The 18,313-nt window shown below is 37.9% G+C and overlaps 2 protein-coding genes across 15 annotated transcripts in view; both read left to right on the top strand.

The window, feature by feature from the left end:
• Positions 1 to 18,313, top strand: part of LOC109409788 (glycogenin-1) — a 132,456-nt gene that overhangs the window by 95,820 nt on the left and 18,323 nt on the right. The window lies entirely within an intron of this gene.
• The window catches only part of LOC109407731 (guanine nucleotide exchange factor DBS), a 561,022-nt gene continuing 559,638 nt past the window's right edge, over positions 16,930 to 18,313 (top strand). For 2 of the 3 annotated variants that reach the window (XM_062854440.1, XM_062854439.1), the window contains exon 1: positions 16,931 to 18,243. In XM_062854440.1, the coding sequence (XP_062710424.1) occupies positions 18,060 to 18,243 (184 nt within the window). In that variant the 5' untranslated portion in view covers positions 16,931 to 18,059. Of the gene's footprint in view, positions 18,244 to 18,313 lie in introns of all 3 variants that reach the window. The other variant, XM_062854437.1, reaches the window with a different exon arrangement.

Below are 18,313 nucleotides of genomic sequence, written 5' to 3'. Positions count from 1 at the left end.
ATGCATAAAATCCCAAAAATGCATGATTATTCTTGAATTTTTCGATAAGAAAAAGGTATAGAAGCACGATTTCAATCAGTAAATATTTTCATTCCCGTTTTTGTTAAGCATTCAGCAGTAGTATAATGCGATCCTCAATGATTTGAATAAAATAAATATTATAAAACGGATATTTCATTATTAGTTCGTGCTACTCCCCTGAAGGTGGCGATTTCTCATGCCATCTCACGTCATCTCAAGCGATTGGTCCCTGCCTGCCTTGTGCGCAGATGCGCTCGCCATCGAAAGAAGAGAGATCAAAACAAACTTTTATTTTGTTTGGAAGTGTCCGTCATAGATGATTGTAATGGTAGTTGTACTAGTGTAGCTGGTCAACCACCCACAACTGGGGTTTATACTGTTCTTAATGCATCTAGTTTCATGAATGGTCTTGTACCGACTTTTCGAACCCTCTAAGAAGAATACCCTCTTCGAATGAGTATAGTCAGTTTTGTGCCTTTTGATTCCGCCCTATTTTGCTTATCCTTTGACAGATGGGCGTATTTCGACTACCACTTGTAATCTTCTTCAGTAACAGTTATCTACTCATGAAATGGTATTGTATTTTTTCCTCAACTTTTAGACTCAGGGAAAAGTATACTGATAGTTGGCATTTTCTTCTGGAATGACCTGCCACTGAATGTGAAACGCAAATCTACCCTACCTAGTTTCAAAACTGCCCTGTCTCCCTTGAAGGGTACACTAAAAAGCCAAAAAAAAACAAATAAACCCGCAAAAGTTTTATTATTTTTCAATAGATATGCCGATAGGATATAGGATTATAGGATGTTCCGAATTTTTGGGTTGTGAAAACTTGTGTCGTCCCCCTGGGTGCAATGTTATACTGGGATTCTAAGACGTATTTCCTTAAACTTTTTTATTACATTCCAATTAAATTTAACTTTATGAAAATAGAGCAAAATCCAAGAGGATATCGTAGAAAAATCAAAGCAGATTTCACCACCGGTTTTAATTTAAAGCAGTTTTTTCAGCAAGAATTCCTCCAAAGGTGCCTCCAGAAATTCCTTAAAAATCTCTTTCAGATTTTTTTCAGAATTTTTTTTTCCAGAAATTCATCTAGAAAATTTTCAAGAATTTTCACTAAGCGTTGTTTTTTTTAGATATTCTTCCAGCTAAATATTCAAAAAAAAAAACAATTCAGCTTCTGCAGAAATGTCTTAACAGCTTGAAGAAAAGTTCCTCTAGCGATTCCTTCAGAAGTTTCATCAAAGATTCCTCCCAAGATTTTTTTCATTAATTCCTCAAAAGATTCTTGCTAGATTTTTTTTCAGAAATTTTTCCGAGTGTTCATCGATTTCTTCAGAAATCAGGTTTTTTAGGAATCATTTCTGAAGTTTTTGTTGAAGTTCTACCAGATGTTTCCTCTTGGATTTCTCTGTATATTAGGGTTCACTTAAGAAATTTCTTCAGCGTTTCCCTCAGGTGTTTCTTTAGAAATTACTAAAGAAATTCTTCTAGATGTTCCCCCAGGGCCCCAGGGGGTTTCCTAGAAGACATTCAGATATTCCTTCGGGGATTACTTTATAAACTTCTTTTGGGATTTATTGAAACCTTTCATCAGGTATTCTTTCAGAAGTTTTTTTTTCCGGGAACCCGGGAAACGGGTGTTTATCCAGGAATTTATAAATAAAATCTTGGAATTGCTGTAGAGCATTCTTTAGTTTTCCAGACATTGCGTCAGAGATTCTCCTATTTTCCTAGGGAAATTGCTTAAGGGATTTTTATTCACTCATACCTTTCACACATTTTGCACGAAATTCTTTCAAGAATTTTAAAGAAGCATCTTCAGGAGTTTTTCCAGGAATTGTTTCAGATCATCCTCCAGGAATCTCTTCTGAAATTCGCTAAGAGATCTATGAAAGAATTTTTCCAGTACCATTGTCAGCAATTTCTGCATGAATTCACGCAGACACTTTCCTTCAAAAATTTCTCCGAAGATCACTTAAGATATTCACTCTTAGAAAAAATCATGTAAATTTAAGTTCTCTTGGATGCACATAAAAGGAGCGGCCCGTTTGACACAAATTTACGTCTTCTATCACAAATAAAGTCGAGCTAGCAATCGCTAGAGCCGAAGCGAGAGATAAAACATATGTAAGTAAAATAATGAACTGGATTCGAACTCTGGTCCGCTGATTTAGAAGCACGTACCTTACCTCTCGGCTGTATCACCGAGTTGTGAGACAAACGATAAATGTAAAACTGTTTCTACATATCTGGTCAGATAGGTTTGTTGACATCTTGTGCAACCAACTCGAACTTACATGATGGATTTAAAATTGAGTCAAATTTGCCATTCAGTGATGAAATGTTTACGTACGTTGATTGTTTACGTCACGTGTAAATTCCTAATTTTTTATGAGTGTTCCTCAAGGATGTCCTTTTCCTAAAAAATTCGCTACGGTTTTTCCTTAAATTTCTCCAAAAAAAATCTCATAAAATTCTTCTAGGAATTCCTCCAAAGCCATCTCAAGGAGTTCCTCCAGGGCCGAGTAGCATAATCGGACTAATAATACTACAAGTAATAACTACTAGTACCAATATTGCAAGTGCTAATAATTTGAGTTGCATAAAGACTTGATTTTCAACTAATATTATTAGCACTTGTACATAACATTAACGATTATGAAAATACAAGTTTTAGTACATTTACCTGTCAAAGTTTCTTTCGAGAGTTCACTAAATATCTAAAATTTGATTGTTGATTGTTTATATCGTGCATGTTCCCCTCTTGTAATTGCTACTTATAATATAAGTTAAGTCTATTTGTAATATTAAACTTGTGGATTATTAAGGAAATTACAAGTAACAAGCAACAAGACTGATATTATTAGTACAATTTCTATTATGCTTCAGGGCTCATGTATTTCCCAGGGATTCCTTCAGGAACTGTCACGATTACTTCTAAAATTGCTTCAGAATTTTTCGGGAATCTCTTCGAAAAAAAAATCAAAAACCCCTGAATAGAACCCTTGAAGAATTACTACAATATTTCTTATGTAATTTCATAAAGAACTTCTGCAATAATCTGTAAAGGTATACCTGAAAGAATTCCTAGAGAAATCTACGAAGGAATTCAAGGAGATATTTCTGAAGAAACCATGCGTTTTTTCCGAATGGATTTCTGGAAAACTCGGAAAAATTTCCGAAGATATCGCTAAAAAAATCCATAAAATAATTACTGAGGTAATCCCTCGTTGATATTCATGAAGAAATACGTAAACTATTGAAGGGTTATTTGGCGATGTTTCTGAATGAATTCCTGAGAAAGCTTTAGATGGAATCCGTGGAGGAATTTATGAAAGAACCCTTGGAGCAATTTTAGAATAAATGCATTGTCTATCTAAGTCCTGAAGATAAAATTTTGTGAAAGAATTTCAGGAAATTTCCTGAAGGAATTCTAGAAGGAGTTGCTTAAGAAATTTCTGGAAACTCTCCCTCCAGAAACTCTTATTGGAATGCCTATAAAGATTAGTTAACGAATATTTATTTAGAAAAAATATCAAGAGAAATCTCTTATCAAAATTAATGGAAGATTTTCAGAAAGAGTTTTCTGGGGGGCTTTGTGAACGTATTTTAAAAGGAATTCCTGAAAAGATGTGTTGAGAAACCCTTAAACTTCTGTAAGTATTCCTAGTTAAATCTAATGAGAAATTTCCAAAGGATGTAAAAGTTTCTGGGAATTATTCCTGAAGAAATGTCTGATTGTCTTAAAGGATCTTAGTAAAAGGTATCCTTGAAAGAAATTCTGGGGAAAAACATATATAGAGGAATGAGGAGCTCATGAAGAAATCTCTGAAACCTCTGAAGTAATATCTACTAGAATCACTCTGAAGTGATATCTAGAATCACTAAACAAAATCATGAAAGAACTTCTTGTGAAATTCCTGGAGACAAATTTTAAAGATGCCCTGAAAGAAATTTTGAAGGAACCGATGGAGGAATTCCTAAAAGAAACCTTGGATTACTTAACAAAACGGAATTACTGGAGTTATTTCTGAAGGGAGAATGTTCATACATTACGTCTAGTTTTGTGGAGGAACTTGGAGAGAGGATTCAGAGAAGTGTGATAATCCCATATAGGTCCCATATAAAAGTGTTAAAATGGACAAGGGAGGAGGAGGGGTTTAAAATGGTCAATTTTTGCGTGACCTAATCCTGAAAAAAAAAGTACATCAAAGAATTTAGAGCAATCTTCTGAGTGCTATTCGAAAATTTTCTGAAGACGCCCCCTTGGAAATTCCATGAGAATTCTCACAAAAATTCTGTATGAACCCTTGAAGGTATTTCTTTATTAAATTCGGTGGAAAAATCTTCTGAAAAAATCGTTGAAGCGGCTTCTACAAGAATTGGGGGAATTTCCGGAGGAGTAATTGAAGGTATTTTTGGGGGAATCCCAGAAAGAATTTCTAACAAAATCTCTGAAAAAATTTCGCGTGAAATCCTTGGAAGACCTTTGGAAGAACTCTTTGTAACAATTTGTGTAGAAATCCTCGGAGAAACTTCTCAGGGGTTTCTTGTGAGGGTCTTTGAAATTCATCACGATGGAATTTCTTGAGACGATTTTGAAGGAATCACCAAACAGTTTCCAAGGGTACTCTTAAAAATATTTCTAGAAAAAATGTCTGCAAGAAGCCACGCCATTCTTATGGAATTTTCGGAGTAATTTTTAGATGAACTTCAGAGAAATTTATATAATAAATCCCCGGAAGAGATTCTAAAGAAGGAATCCAAGAACTCTTCGTTGAAACTTTGATATGAATTTTCGCAAGAATTTCAGGGGGAATGCTCGGATGTACTTCCAATGAAGAAATTTTTAGAGGAATCTTCGGACTGATGGTTCGGTTTCTGATGGATTGATGGAGGATTTGTTAGTGAAATTGGTGTCAAAAATTATAAAGTAAATTTTAGAAAAATTTTCTGAAGAAATACTCTGGGAAAATTCCTGGAGAAATCCTTGGAAGAATTCTCGTGGATATTTTTAGAGGAAGCCTTGGAAAAATATTAGGTGAACTATGAGATTTCTAACCCCTAGGAAGAATGTCTGGAAGAAAATTTTCAGTTTACAATTAAATAAATCGATTGGGAATGTCTGCGGTAGCCTTCAAAAAATTTCGGAAAAAAAATATTTAAAAAAGTGAATAAATTCCTGAAGCTATCCTTTGAGCAATTCCATGAACCAACCGTAGTTCAATTTTTGGAGATGTCCTATCCAAAGGCTCCAGGGGAAATCGTAGACTTCAATTCTGGAAGAGGCATTAGAAATATTTTTTGGAAAATCATTTTGAAAAAAAATGATGAAACTCTCGAAATTAATAGCTCGAGTAACCTTTGTAGAACTTCCTAAAAATGATCTCAAAGTTTTTTTTTTCATAAAAAAAATTCATAAAAATGTCAGGACAAATCTTGGGAGGAATTCTTGGCCAAATTCGCGTACGAGTTTGTGGAAAACTCTCGTACAAACTCCTGAAGTGCTTTAGTTGATTTCCAGATCCGGATAATTCGCGATTGTCTTTGTTTTCGCGTGATTCGTCTGTTGTTTTTGGTGATGTTGCTGCTGGATGTCCGGGACACGCAAATGAAAGTTAACAATATCGGATCGAGAGTACTGGAATTCGTATAACCCTTTCGTGACGAACCAGCACAATTGGGCTGTTGAGGTGTAACAGGTTTGCATATTTTTTTCATCTGTTTAGACTTTGTTTTAAGTGAGGTAAACTGTTTCCATAATTCAGCCATTACTTACACGGAGAGACGAAACTACCCAAAAGTGAGTTCTTTCCACTCAACATCGGGGTTGCGTGCGTCAAGCCACTTTTGAGTTGATGGAATCGATGTTTTTGTTGGGTTGTTCCCGCTTGCTTCCATGTGAAAGGAATACCTAATTTTAGGTTTTGTTCACCCAACCGAAATTTTGACTAGGTTGTATTCACTCAAATTTGAGTACTGTGCTAGAAACTCAGTTTTGGCTTGACGCACTGAACTGCAAAAGTTGGGCTGTTTCTCTCTTCACTCTCTGACAACATTAGAAAGAGCGCATGAAAAGGGAGACGAAAAAGAACTCAAAATTGAGTTTAAAAGTATCTAATTTTGAGTTTTTCAGTTTCTCCGTGTATACTTGTATGTGTGTAAACAAACTTTTGTTTACGTTGCCTGTGGTAAACAAAGTTAGACATCGAAGAATAAAGAGTAGTTCTTTCAAATGACGAAACATATTTGTTGTTTTTTGGGAAATCTAACAGTTCTGGAGAACCAAAGAAGAACCATTTGTATGGAGATGCACTTTTTGGTGCTCCGTCCCGAAAGGGATAATTTGGTGAGTCTGTTCCTGTTCATCGCGTCTTTACATACCTTTCTTAGGTGTCCAGCTAAACTTCCTTTCTCATCACTCAGCTGTCACAAGGACTTAGCCAGGACAGCTCTCGGCCGTTGGAGGATTGCGTCAGTCTTGTCTTAGAGTCAGAGATAAGTCCTCAATCTCTGTGCCTTGGTAACGGACGGGAAGGATGCAATTCTCATAACAGCGGTCTGGGACTGTACCACCTACGAATGTGTGCAACTTGCTTAATGTTAATGCTAACCCTCATAGAAACTTCTGAAATAATTGTTGAAAGAAATTCCGAAAAAGTCGTGATAGTATTTTATGACAAAATCTCGTTGAAATTTTAAGGATAGCCTCTGTGAGTATTAAGAAAAGATCTTCAAGAAATCAGTGTAGTAATATACTGACGAATTTTCAAAGGAAATCCCACATCAATTCTATGTATAAAGAATTTCTGCTAAAATCATACCTAACATCAAGGAATACTTTTGGTTGGTCACCACCGTAAGCACTACGCTGAAGCTCTGGACAACAAGCGAATTCTTTCATTTTTGCATTTGTATAAGGTCCCGATGTGTTCGTGCGAGAAAATAATTGTAAAAATCGACCGTAAAACTTAAAGTTTCATATTGCGAGACATTTTTAACAGCACTACATGTCAAAAAACGTACGATGTTTGTCAAGACAGTCAGTTCTTAATTGTGCTCATTCTACGAGTGGAGTGACGTGACGCAGCTCGACTCGAATGAGGTGACTCTCCATTTGATTTACACGGCGAGTAACCTAGTTCGAGTCGAGATTTCACGCCATGAGGACCGATAAATCGAAATTTATTCAGTTTCTATTGAAGATTTTTATGAATTTGATCAGAAATTGTTCCAAAAATCTTGGGAATTTCCTTAATAATAACTTGTAGAATTCCTAAAGCAGGGTTTTACGAATTCCCAAAGGGGAAAATTCTTTAGAAAGCTGTTGAGAAATTTTTAAAGGAATACTGAATTTCTGTTTCTTAATGTATTCGTGAATCAGGGAGTGTGCTATAGAATTTCGTCCGGGTGCCAGTTCGCGCGCGTTTGCTTCGGTGGTTCGATTTTTTTTTTCCTTTTCTATTTTGTATTCCGAAGTGAGCATTTCGACGGCGGTGAGTGTGCGGTGGACGCGTCGTGGTCGTGGATCGAGTCGGTTCCGAATTTTTTGCTTCCCGTCGCGCTAGTTCCCAATACACTTTTAGTTGATAATAAATATTTTATTTCATTTTTTGCATTTACACAAAAGAGTGAAAAGTGTTAGTTCGGGCTCGCCGGTCGAAAAAAATCCGAGCGCCGACAAGTGAGTCGCGTTCAGTGTATTTCTGTGTGGAATAGACTAAAGGTTTCTGCTCCCTAGTGGAGTAGAGACGCGCGATAGAAAAGTAGTCGGTTGTTAACGGCGGTTTGTGTATATTGAACCATTGTCAAATCATATCACCAACCATAGGTGACTCCCGGACTGACAATGTACCTTACCCTACTAACAAAAAAATCCTTCCTGAGACAAACGTGGAGATGCAGCGATTCGCGGTCTTTATAACAACTTTTGTCTTACTAACATTCCCTCCCATCCTCGATGACCGTAAGGACGTGGCCGGCGCCGTTATTGAACCTATTAAAGTTGAGAGCTCTCGACCTGTGTACATTGAGAATAGTAAGCTAGTCCTAAGCCCTATTCATTGGTTCCTTGTGCAATTTCGATTGTTCTGGTCAATCACGGAGTAGCAACTACGAATTGTGCGGTCATCTATGCTCATGCTCATGCTCATGCTTAATGTATTCGTGAATCAGGCTTCAAAAAAGTTGCTTAGAGTATTTTTGAGAGAGTTTTTACGCATATAAGATGGAACGCCACAAAACCCGTGCTGACGTTGAGCGCCATTATTACGAAAAAAATAATGGAGCACTACAAATGCACATTAAAGTATTACATTATAGTGGACCATTACAAATGCGTAATAAAATAGGATATCACACTTGGGCAAATACAACAAAGAACATATATTTTGCCCTGTTAACCTAGTGGATAACAATTTCCGAACACGGGTTGACGAGGTTTTATAAATGTTGTTGGCCCATCAGTCAATCGTATTTTTTCTGGCAGGTTGCCTTTTGTTAGCAACATTAGTTGCTTTCATAGCTTGAGTTTTGTTTAAGATTTCTAATCCTAAGGGGGCATACTTAATCAGATTTTAATGTGAGACGTCTACACTTTGATGTCCCTGTTAGGGAAGATCTACATATGTCTTCCAGTTATTAGTTACCCGAAATTACCTAAATGTAGGCCATCAAAATGATATCACTGATTTCTCATAGTGCCCTATCACTTCAGAACACTATAAATGTGAATTAAACATGAGTAAAAGTTTACAAGTTAAAAACGTACGTATAACACAATAAATAAAACTTGTAATAGAGTGCTTTGAAAACTTTTTGGGGGAATCGGAAATATCAAAGAAATTCGTAGATGAATTTCTGGAATAATCTATGCAAGATTTTTCGAAAAGAATTCTTGAAGTGTTTTCAAAAAGCTATCCGTGCAAAACTTTCTTAAGGAGTTCTTGGAGAATTTTCTGGAGTACATTCTAAAGTCCAATGGGATCCCTAGAAGATTTTGTGCAAAAAAATCTGCCTGAATATCTTTGGGATTTTCTGGTAATTTTTTGAAGTAAATCTACGAAAAGTTACCAAAGGAGTCACTGAAAGAATTTCTTTATGAATCCGTGGGAGTTTTTTTTCAGGAATTTGTGAAATATTTTTTTAATGAATCCTAGGATGGATTTCAGCAGAAGCCCTTGAAAGAATTATTTAAAAAATCTGTGGAAGTATTTTAGACTTATCTGCTGCTGCTGTTGAGAACTCAGTAAAAAGATGGGAAAAATACCGAGCTGATCTTAGTGTGTATATTGCCTAATTAGTCTTGAAGATGTTTTGAGAACCGTCATAAAACCTTATACCTATTATTTTGGTTTTATGATGGTTTTAAGAACCTCTTCCAGTCTTTTAGACTAAAAAATGTTACCTAAGAAAGTGCAAGTGGAAAGAAGTTTGGTGAAGTGGATATCAGGAAACTATTAGAACCACCAATATAGGCTTGATTGTAATGCCTTCCCCCTCATCCCAGAACCCCGCCGTTTTTGGTTTAAAACCCCGTACAGGGCACTACGACGCCCGTGAGTCCGTGAGCAATTCCGACAAAGGCCGAAGACCGATCCGTTACAATATCGGTAGAACCCGGACGAGTAGTGAAAGCACAGATTCCCAATAAGTCACCCCCGAAACCCGTGGAGAGCGAGCCGAGGACTCACGCCAGCGCACGAGTCACCGTTGGAGACTACGAAGGAGCAGATGGAGAAAGGGGCCCCGCAATGTAAAGAACAGGTCAGATAGCTAGTAAGAAAGTGGGAGAGGAAAGTGCCAGGAAAAGTCTAGAATAAAGTGTAGTTTGACAATATACTGGTGTAAAATTGAATAGAGCTGTGGTTTTCCTCCATTTTAAAGCGAGAATTGGGTTCTCGGATTCTCCACCCAAAAATTATCTGAAATCCAAAATTTCATATTTTTTGGAGTGCGAGAACTAATTTTAAAATGCATTTAAAGTTTGCAAGGGATTTGTTTTTGTTCGGGTCGAACTGTCATTTTATCGATAGAACTGTCATTCTATCCACGAAAATTAAAACTGTTTTGTTAATTTAACCATCAAAACAAAGCTATTGGAATTCAATAAAATCACGTTATACTCAGAAAAATGAGCTTTATCGATTAGGCTATAGAAAATAGCAATATTTTGTTCACTAAACAACCCAATTATCTGCCCGCCAGTAACTGTAAAGTGAACGTGCCGACCCTTAGGCCATTGAGTCGGGGTGTCTCTGTGGTAGGTACTCTCGACTGACCTAACCAATACTTACAACGTTTTGAAGAGGAACTGGGGGAAGGGATTCAGAGAAGTGTGATAACCCATACAAAAAATTCAGAGGTCCTATATAAAAGTATGCCGTAAGGAGGGGTGTTCAAAACGGACAATTTTTGCGTGACCTTATCCTGAAAAAAAAAGTTCATCAAAGAATTTAGAGAAATCTTCCGAGGACTTATCAAGAATTTTCTAAAGAGCTTCTGCAAGAATTGGGGGAAATTCTGGAGGGGTAATTGAAGGAATTTTTGGAGAAATCCCAGAAAAAAATTCTAGCAAAATCATCGGGAAAAACTCAGATAGAATTCTTGGAAGAACTTCGGAAGGGCTCTTCGGAACAATTTGTGTAGAAATCCTCGGATGAACTTCTTACGGGTTTCTTGTAGCGTTCTTTGATATTTTCCTCGACGAATTTTCTAGAAGAGATTTTTATATAAATTATTAAAACAGCTTCTAAAGGGGTCCTTAAAAATATTCCTTGAAAACAAGGTCTGCAGAATGCCACAGAGGCATTTTGGTGGAATCTTAGGAGGATTTTTTAGATGATTCCTCGTATGAACTTCAGAGAAATTTATTAAAAAAAAAAATCCCCGAAAGAACTGCTGGAGAAAGTATTTTTGTAGGAATCCTCAGAACAACCTTTGGAGTAATTTCAGAAAAAAATCAAAGGACTCTTCACTGAAACTTTTAAATGAGTTTTCGTTAGAGTTTCAGGTGGAATCCTCGTATAAACTTCCAATGAAGAAATGCTAAGAGGTTCGGTTCCTAATGGATTGATGTGGGTAGTCCTATTGAAATTATTGTGAAAATACTGAAGGAAATTGTTAGGAAAACTTTCTGGAGAGATATTTTTAGAGAAATCCTTGGACAAATATTTGGTCAGCTATAATGTGATTTCTGTGGAAGAACCCACGAAAAGATTTCTGAAAAAATCCTTGGAAGAATGTCTGAAAGATATTTTGAAGAAATGCTCATAAATATGTATTAAGTCATCCTGAAGCTGAAATGTCTGTAGTAACTTTTAAATGAATGTCGGAGCAAATAAAAAAGATAATTTCTTGAAGCTAGTTTTTGAGCAATTCCTTGAGTCAAACGTAGATGAATTTCTACCCTAGTAGCACATATTCTGTACATGAGTCTACGCAAGTCCTGAATAACCTAATTGAGTCACATAAGAGTTTCCTAAACTTGTGAAGGACATGTGTGCTACTAGGGTAAAGATGTTCTCTCCAGGAGAGTTCCAGGGTAGTCGTAGAATGAAATTCTGAAAAAGTCATAAGAGAGATTTCTCGTTAAAAAAAAATGAAATTCTCGAAGTTATAGGAAACTCGAGTAACTTTTGCAGGAATTCGTAAAAAGTGTTCTCGAAGATATTTCTGGAAAAATATCCCATTACAATGTCAGGAGAAATCTTGGGAGGAGTTTTTGGAAAAATCCGCGAACGAATCTGTGAAAAACTCTGGTAGAAACTTCTAAAGCATTTGTTGGATGAAATTCTGCAGAAGTCGTGTTACAAATTCATGAATTTATTACAAAATTACGTTGAAAATTGATACGATGCGAATTCCCACCACGCTTTTTCTTTAGAAACCTCCTTTGCAGCCGAACGCACGTTGCCAGTCTTTCCGACAGAAGTTAAGTTATGTCACTCACTGACAGATCACTGTCACTGTCCAGTAGGGCCTGGATGAAGGGCAATTGGTTGCGTTGCATTGTATGGCGCAACAAACACAAACATAGCACGCCATTTGAATATGAATGTAAGGCGTAGGGGAACTGCGGCCATAACGCCCATAGGGGGCAAGTTGCGCCACCCTTGTTTTAGGCAAACCACGTTATTTTCAGTACTTTTTTCAATTGCAATCGCTAAAATAAAAATAAAAATACAATTTTACATTTGAGTTTACATATTTTTACTAAAAAAATTGTACAAAAACTTCGAAAAAAGATTTTGGTTACTTTTGATGTAATTTTAGCCTGTCAAATGTTTGCACTTTTTTACATTATTTAAAAGAATTTTTTTCTCGCTATCCCCACAAACTGTTTTGCACACTCCCATTGTTTGTGTACCAAGCGGAAAAAGTATCAAATTTGACCCTTACAACTTTTTTACAAGGGTTCAAACTTCTGAGGTATGTGTGGGGTAAAATGCCCACCCTTAGTTATTTACATTAAAATAGCCATTTAGATCCAAATTCTGGCACAAATTATGTAGAACACAAGTTGGAACCAAGCAACAGCACAATTTTACTATTAATAAGTTCACTAATCACACAGCCATGCGTCATTTTGTAGTAATTAATGATAAAACAGCTCACTATGACGTTTACATGGAATTGACCCATAATTACAGGTGATCCATAATTATGTAATGACTGTATACCCTTCACGAACAATAACAGTTGACAATGAACCAGGCGCGCAAGTATATGTACACAATTTAACATCCTGGCGTTAGCTGTGGCTAGTGGCGCGTTTTACCCCGCATTAAAACTAAAATTCTGAAAATCAAACTTTTTTTCAAATTTGAATTTTTCAGTAGTAAAACATAAAACTGGTTTATGGTTTCTTCCATTTGGACGGAAACATGTTGGTGCTTCATGTTAGTGCCAAAAAAATGTGTATTATAAAGTGTTTCGTGATTAAAATTGGACTCTTCCTTAACGTGGGCGTCTTACCCCCAGTTCCCCTAATACAAAAATTCATGCAATCAAAGCTGTGTGTTTCATCGTGTGGTTGCTGTTGGATGTGATTGATTCTCCTTTGAACGAGGATTAGCTAGGGTTGCTTTGGCATGCTTAGATTCAGTTTTTATTGAATGCCTTTTTGAAGTGATGATTTGAGCGAGTGTCGTTTAATATTAACCTGGGTTTCCAGATACTGCACACGAAATACAGAACTTCATCGAACTTCAAGAAAATTGCAGTCTGTCAACAACAATCAAGACAGCTGTCATACATATCGTTAGTTTTCGTTTGGGGTGTTACTTTCGCTTTTTCGGACAAACCTTGAATATAGGCTGAAGTCGTGTGAATGTTTCACTAAGATTCATTTTTAATTTTTGTTCAACACTTCGAAAGAAACGTGCTTGACTGCATTTTATTGCTCAGCATGCAAATTGTTGTGCCTCACAGTGAAGAAAACTGAATTGAACTTGCATTTTTTCTCTGTAATTACAGTTACGATCTCTTTTCACTTTAATCCGTTGCAACGCGTTGTTTTGAATTTAGGCTCGCGTTGACAGCTCATGACAGCGAAATTTTGGCTTTGTCTAAAGACACTATGGACTTATCCACCGATGAACCGAATTCATCGCGGACCGAGAATTTTGACACTAGAGCGGGGCCATTCCCAATCAGAATCGTTAAATTCTGATTGGAACGGCCCCGCTCTAGTGTCAAAATTCTCGGACCGCGATGAATTTGGTTCATCGGTGGATAAGTCCATATGCAAAGACACGAAATGTTCCAATTGGAATTCCAAATTTGCTGTCAATGTCATTCCAATCGAGCAGGCAGGGATGAGAAATGTACTGGAAAAAACGGTTACCGGCTGTACATTTGACATTTTTCCACACGAACATTACAGCCCAGCCAAACTCAAACTGTTCGAAAAATAAATGTCATAACATTTTTTTTCCTGCAGCCTTCTTCCTCGAAACGGTTTTCAAGTGCGAGAGCGCCAGTACTCGAGCACAACGACGACAGACATTTCTGTCGCTCCCATTTTCGCATTTTTCTGCATTTCAAACCGCTTCTAGACAAACTTCTTTACAAGCATCACAAAGCTGGGAGTGTGCTCCAGCTATTTGTGCAAATCGATTTCAATTATTTATTAAAACAAGTGAGTTATTAGCAGTTGAAAATATTTGACATTTTTCGCAATCACTCGCCTCAGCATGACTGCTCATAAATATTTTCGTGGGGAAGCAAAAACCATCAATCGTCTGCTTGACTGCCGTCGGTGCGGCGTCTGATGGTATTGGTGCTGCCGTTGTTTTGTTTTTATTTTACTGGCGGTATCGATGAACGGAAAAGAGAAAAAAGTATTTTTGCCATCCCTGAGCAGGAGACCTGTCAAACGCGCTTTGAAAGCATTGCTCGACAGCATCATCGTCATGATGCGACAATCATCATCAACAGCAACAATCATCAGATTTCGTGTCTTTAGCATACAGTGTCTTTAGCCTTGACACTCACATTTTTGTGTCGGTTTCTTCTTCCAAGATATTAACCATCCTGAAACTGCGCAACTCTGGTGAGTACACTAACAATATGTTTGCATCGCACATGCATATTTCAGCTTGAGTCCCTGCAAGACAGAGCTACGTGATATCTGAGAGAGAGAGAGGAGACAGCTCACTGACAGCCACGATGTTTACATGTCTTCTTCTTACTTCTTTTTACAACTTTGTGCTCCGCACAATGGTTTGAAAATATGTTATTGGTCCAAAATGATTTGCATATTGAGTACGTTGCGACGAAGCATGGAAAATGAGTGGATTCGTTGCGCTGGTCGTGGAAAACTGAACATTAATATTTTAACGTTTTTAAATACAACAAACGGCGCAAAGTTTTAATAAGATCTTTTGGATATTTGGCCACTCCACACCATCAATGTGCGATTTTCAGCTTGGTTCGCGGTGACAGTTTGTGACAGGTCCTCCTTGACATTAAGTAGCACGCAATCGATGCCAGCTGTCTCCTCTCTCTCAGCGTAATATACAGGGGAAAGCCAAAATGTTTGGGATAGGCAACTTTTGTTCTCTCACAAAAAAGTTCGACATGCTGTAACTTTTCATAGAGTGCATCAAATATTCTCAAATTTTGACTGTTTGTCAACCTATTATATGTGCATCATTGGTACAAATTTGAGCTCGATTGGCTAATCTTTCGCGAAGCTATAACCGTTCTTGTAAAACACTATTTTTAAGGCTACTAATTTTTGAGCTGTCATATCTCGGAGACCAGTGAACCGAATTGAATAAAATTTTGAACTTTTATCCACAATATATTGATGCTTGAAAATAATTTAAAACATGGGTACTTTTTAAACGTTGAGAAAAGTTATGATAGATTGACACTTTTTGGAACTTTTTCGAAAAAATGCATTTTTTTTACATCAATGTCATAAAATTTTGTTTTTGAAATCCAAAGATTTTCTACTTCTGTTCATATGATATCTATAAAAAGATAGATTAGAGCCTATTTGGATTAAAGGAAGAATATATTTAGTAATTTTTGTGCAGTATAGTAAATTTCACTCATTTTCCTCAAAATGGGTGAAAATGTCAAACCATCATAACTTTTTTCAACGTTTAAAAAGTGTCTATGTTCTGATGAATTTTCAAGCATTATTATATTGTTGATAATCGCTCAAAATTTCATTCAATTCGGTTCACTGGTCTCCGAGATATGACAGTTCATAAATTGATAGTCATAAAAATAGTGTTTTACCAGATCAGTTATAACTTCGCGAAAGATTATCCAACGGAGCTCAAAATTGTACCACTGATGCATATATAATAGGTTAATAAACAGTCAAAATTTGAGAATATTCGATGCGCTCTATGAAAAGTTACACCATGTTGAACTTTTTGTGAGAGAAAAAAAGTTGCCTATCCCAAACATTTTGGCCACCCCCTGTAAGTCTTGTGAGTTGACTACTGATATTGCTACACGCTCTACCGTCACTGCAGGCCAATATCAGTATCAATACAAGAATAACAGACAACGACTTGACTCGTACTCTAGATCACAATTGGTCGGCGTTAAGTCAGACCGGACCATCTGTTTCTCAACGATTTTGGGAAAATGTCCTGCAAGATCTTGGGTTGACAAATGCAGTGCGTTTTTATCTGAAATACTGCAGTTACTTTATGTAACGAAACATCTGCATCAAAATAATGACAAAAAGTTAAGAATTTTCGAATTCCTTCGCTTACCTTTACCCATCCAAAAATCGCGTAGTCCATTCTGATCAAATGCCGACCAATTATTGTAACTGATCTAATGTTTAGTGGTTTTAGTCGAAACTAAACCTTTCTAATGACTAACATGCAATACTTGTATTTTGTACTACATTCTAAAATAATATTCTGATAAGTCTTAATTTAGATTTTTGAACTAATTTTAAGGATGGGCTATCAGATTTTTTACATGAGAACTGGACTTACTTTGATGGTGTATGGATTCCATACACCATCAAAGTAAGTCCAGTTCTCATGTAAAAAAAAGTAACTGCGACTCCACATCAGAACGCATGCTGACTTGGATCTAGGATTCCTGGATCGCAGTCGGCCTATCAAAATCAGCAGTTTACTTCCCATTGCATTGATAGTGACAGAGAGCACCTCTGGCTGCTAGATCATTTACTCATTCCGATACACCCCCATCAACAATAAAGCGCACGCGGTTCCACCACGCGAGTTCGCGAGACCGGTGCTGCATTGTTCACGCTCACAAACACTTCCTCGTGCAACGCTCATCAGGCGTCTTTCTCTCTCAGTGCATCGATGGTGCACCATGAGAACCTTGCTCTCTCACAACGCAGCGACGTCGCGATACGTCCATTCCATACGCGTATCGCTTGCGAGCGAGTGATAGAATGACTGACTAGCACCAGACTAGCACAGCTTGCTAGTCGAGAAAAAAACCTCCTCTAGTTTGGTGCGCGCTTCGTCGGGGAGTCGTTCTGGACGAAGTTCCAAACATATTTTTTTCTTTTTCTATCCACACCACCCTCTAACTTTCGGGGCAGTCAAATTTTTGCAATTTTTCCGTAATCGAGAAATTGTTTCGTTTTTAAAAGACGCGGTGCTCGAACGCGCGGGTATTCGCGAACGCGTCGTCATAAATAGAGAAGTGCGAAAAAAGTGTTTACATATTTGTGGAAGAAAACGAGAGTGATGAGGATCAAAGAAGGCGTTCCGCGCTGTATATGAGATATATTATTCAGCAAAGCGCTGCCGATTACTGCGATCGATGAGTTTTCGTGATTGATTGATTGGCGAGGGTGGGTCGAATCGAATCGGATGAATGGATCGTTCAGATTCCGAGCATTCCCGTAGTATCCCACACAAAGAGGTGTTGTAGATTGTGGTAGCTCTCGATTGGAAGATAAACACTGAAGCAAAATTGGATTGTGCTGTGCTGTGCTGATCAAGGGGGAGCCCAGTGGCTATTTAAAGAGTGTGCTCTGCTCGTCGATAATGCAATTGTGGTGGCTTTGTTGTGGGTTTTTACAATCCACCGCAAGGTAACAACAAAGAATACGGTAGAGAGGAGAAGGAAAAGCGAGGCGATCCACCTGAATGCGATTTTAATCGGCCGAATGCGGGAAGAAAATGGAAAAATAAGCAGATATAATCGTATGTGTTGCGGCAAATGAGAGTGAGCTTCAACAGAGGAAGAAGAAACGGTGTGGAGTAATATTAAAAGGAAGTGCATAAAAAGGTGTATCAGAGGGTGAAGAATTGCCGAGGGAGGCGAGGAAGTGAAACAGGTGAGGAAGTGCACAAAGCAATCAAAAGCAGGTGGCGAATCAGGCGGCGAAAGGTGGTGCAAAGCAAAGAAAGCGAAAATATTACAATTGCAGTAGGCCGATACGCAAAAGGGGGAGTGCGCGTACGCACACGTGAGCATTGAGCAAGGCTAGTGGCTGCGAAGTGTTAGAGGTGGGTGGGTGTGTAAAGGAGTTGCAGTCCGTGACACCATCAGACTAGGGAAGGAAGGATATGGCCAGCACGCCCAACTCCATCGAGGTGCAAATCGATAACTTTCTGGAGCAGTTCAAGCGCAGCGCCTCGAAGGCAATGGAAGGCGATTGGTCCTCGTCGTCGTCGGCGACAACGGCCGTCACGACACCGCAGTCGGCCGGATCCGGTCCCAAGATACGGAACATTTTCAGCGAGCAAGAAGGTGAGTGAAGAGCGCGGCGATTGATGAGGGTTCTTTCTCTGTGAGGCGGAGAAGAGAGAGGCGGGGTGGC

This window comes from Aedes albopictus, chromosome 2 (assembly GCF_035046485.1).
Source record: "Aedes albopictus strain Foshan chromosome 2, AalbF5, whole genome shotgun sequence".
Taxonomy (NCBI): domain Eukaryota; kingdom Metazoa; phylum Arthropoda; class Insecta; order Diptera; family Culicidae; genus Aedes; species Aedes albopictus.
The sequence above is the reverse complement of the archived record's forward strand: the minus strand, read 5'-3'. Positions and strand labels throughout refer to the sequence as shown.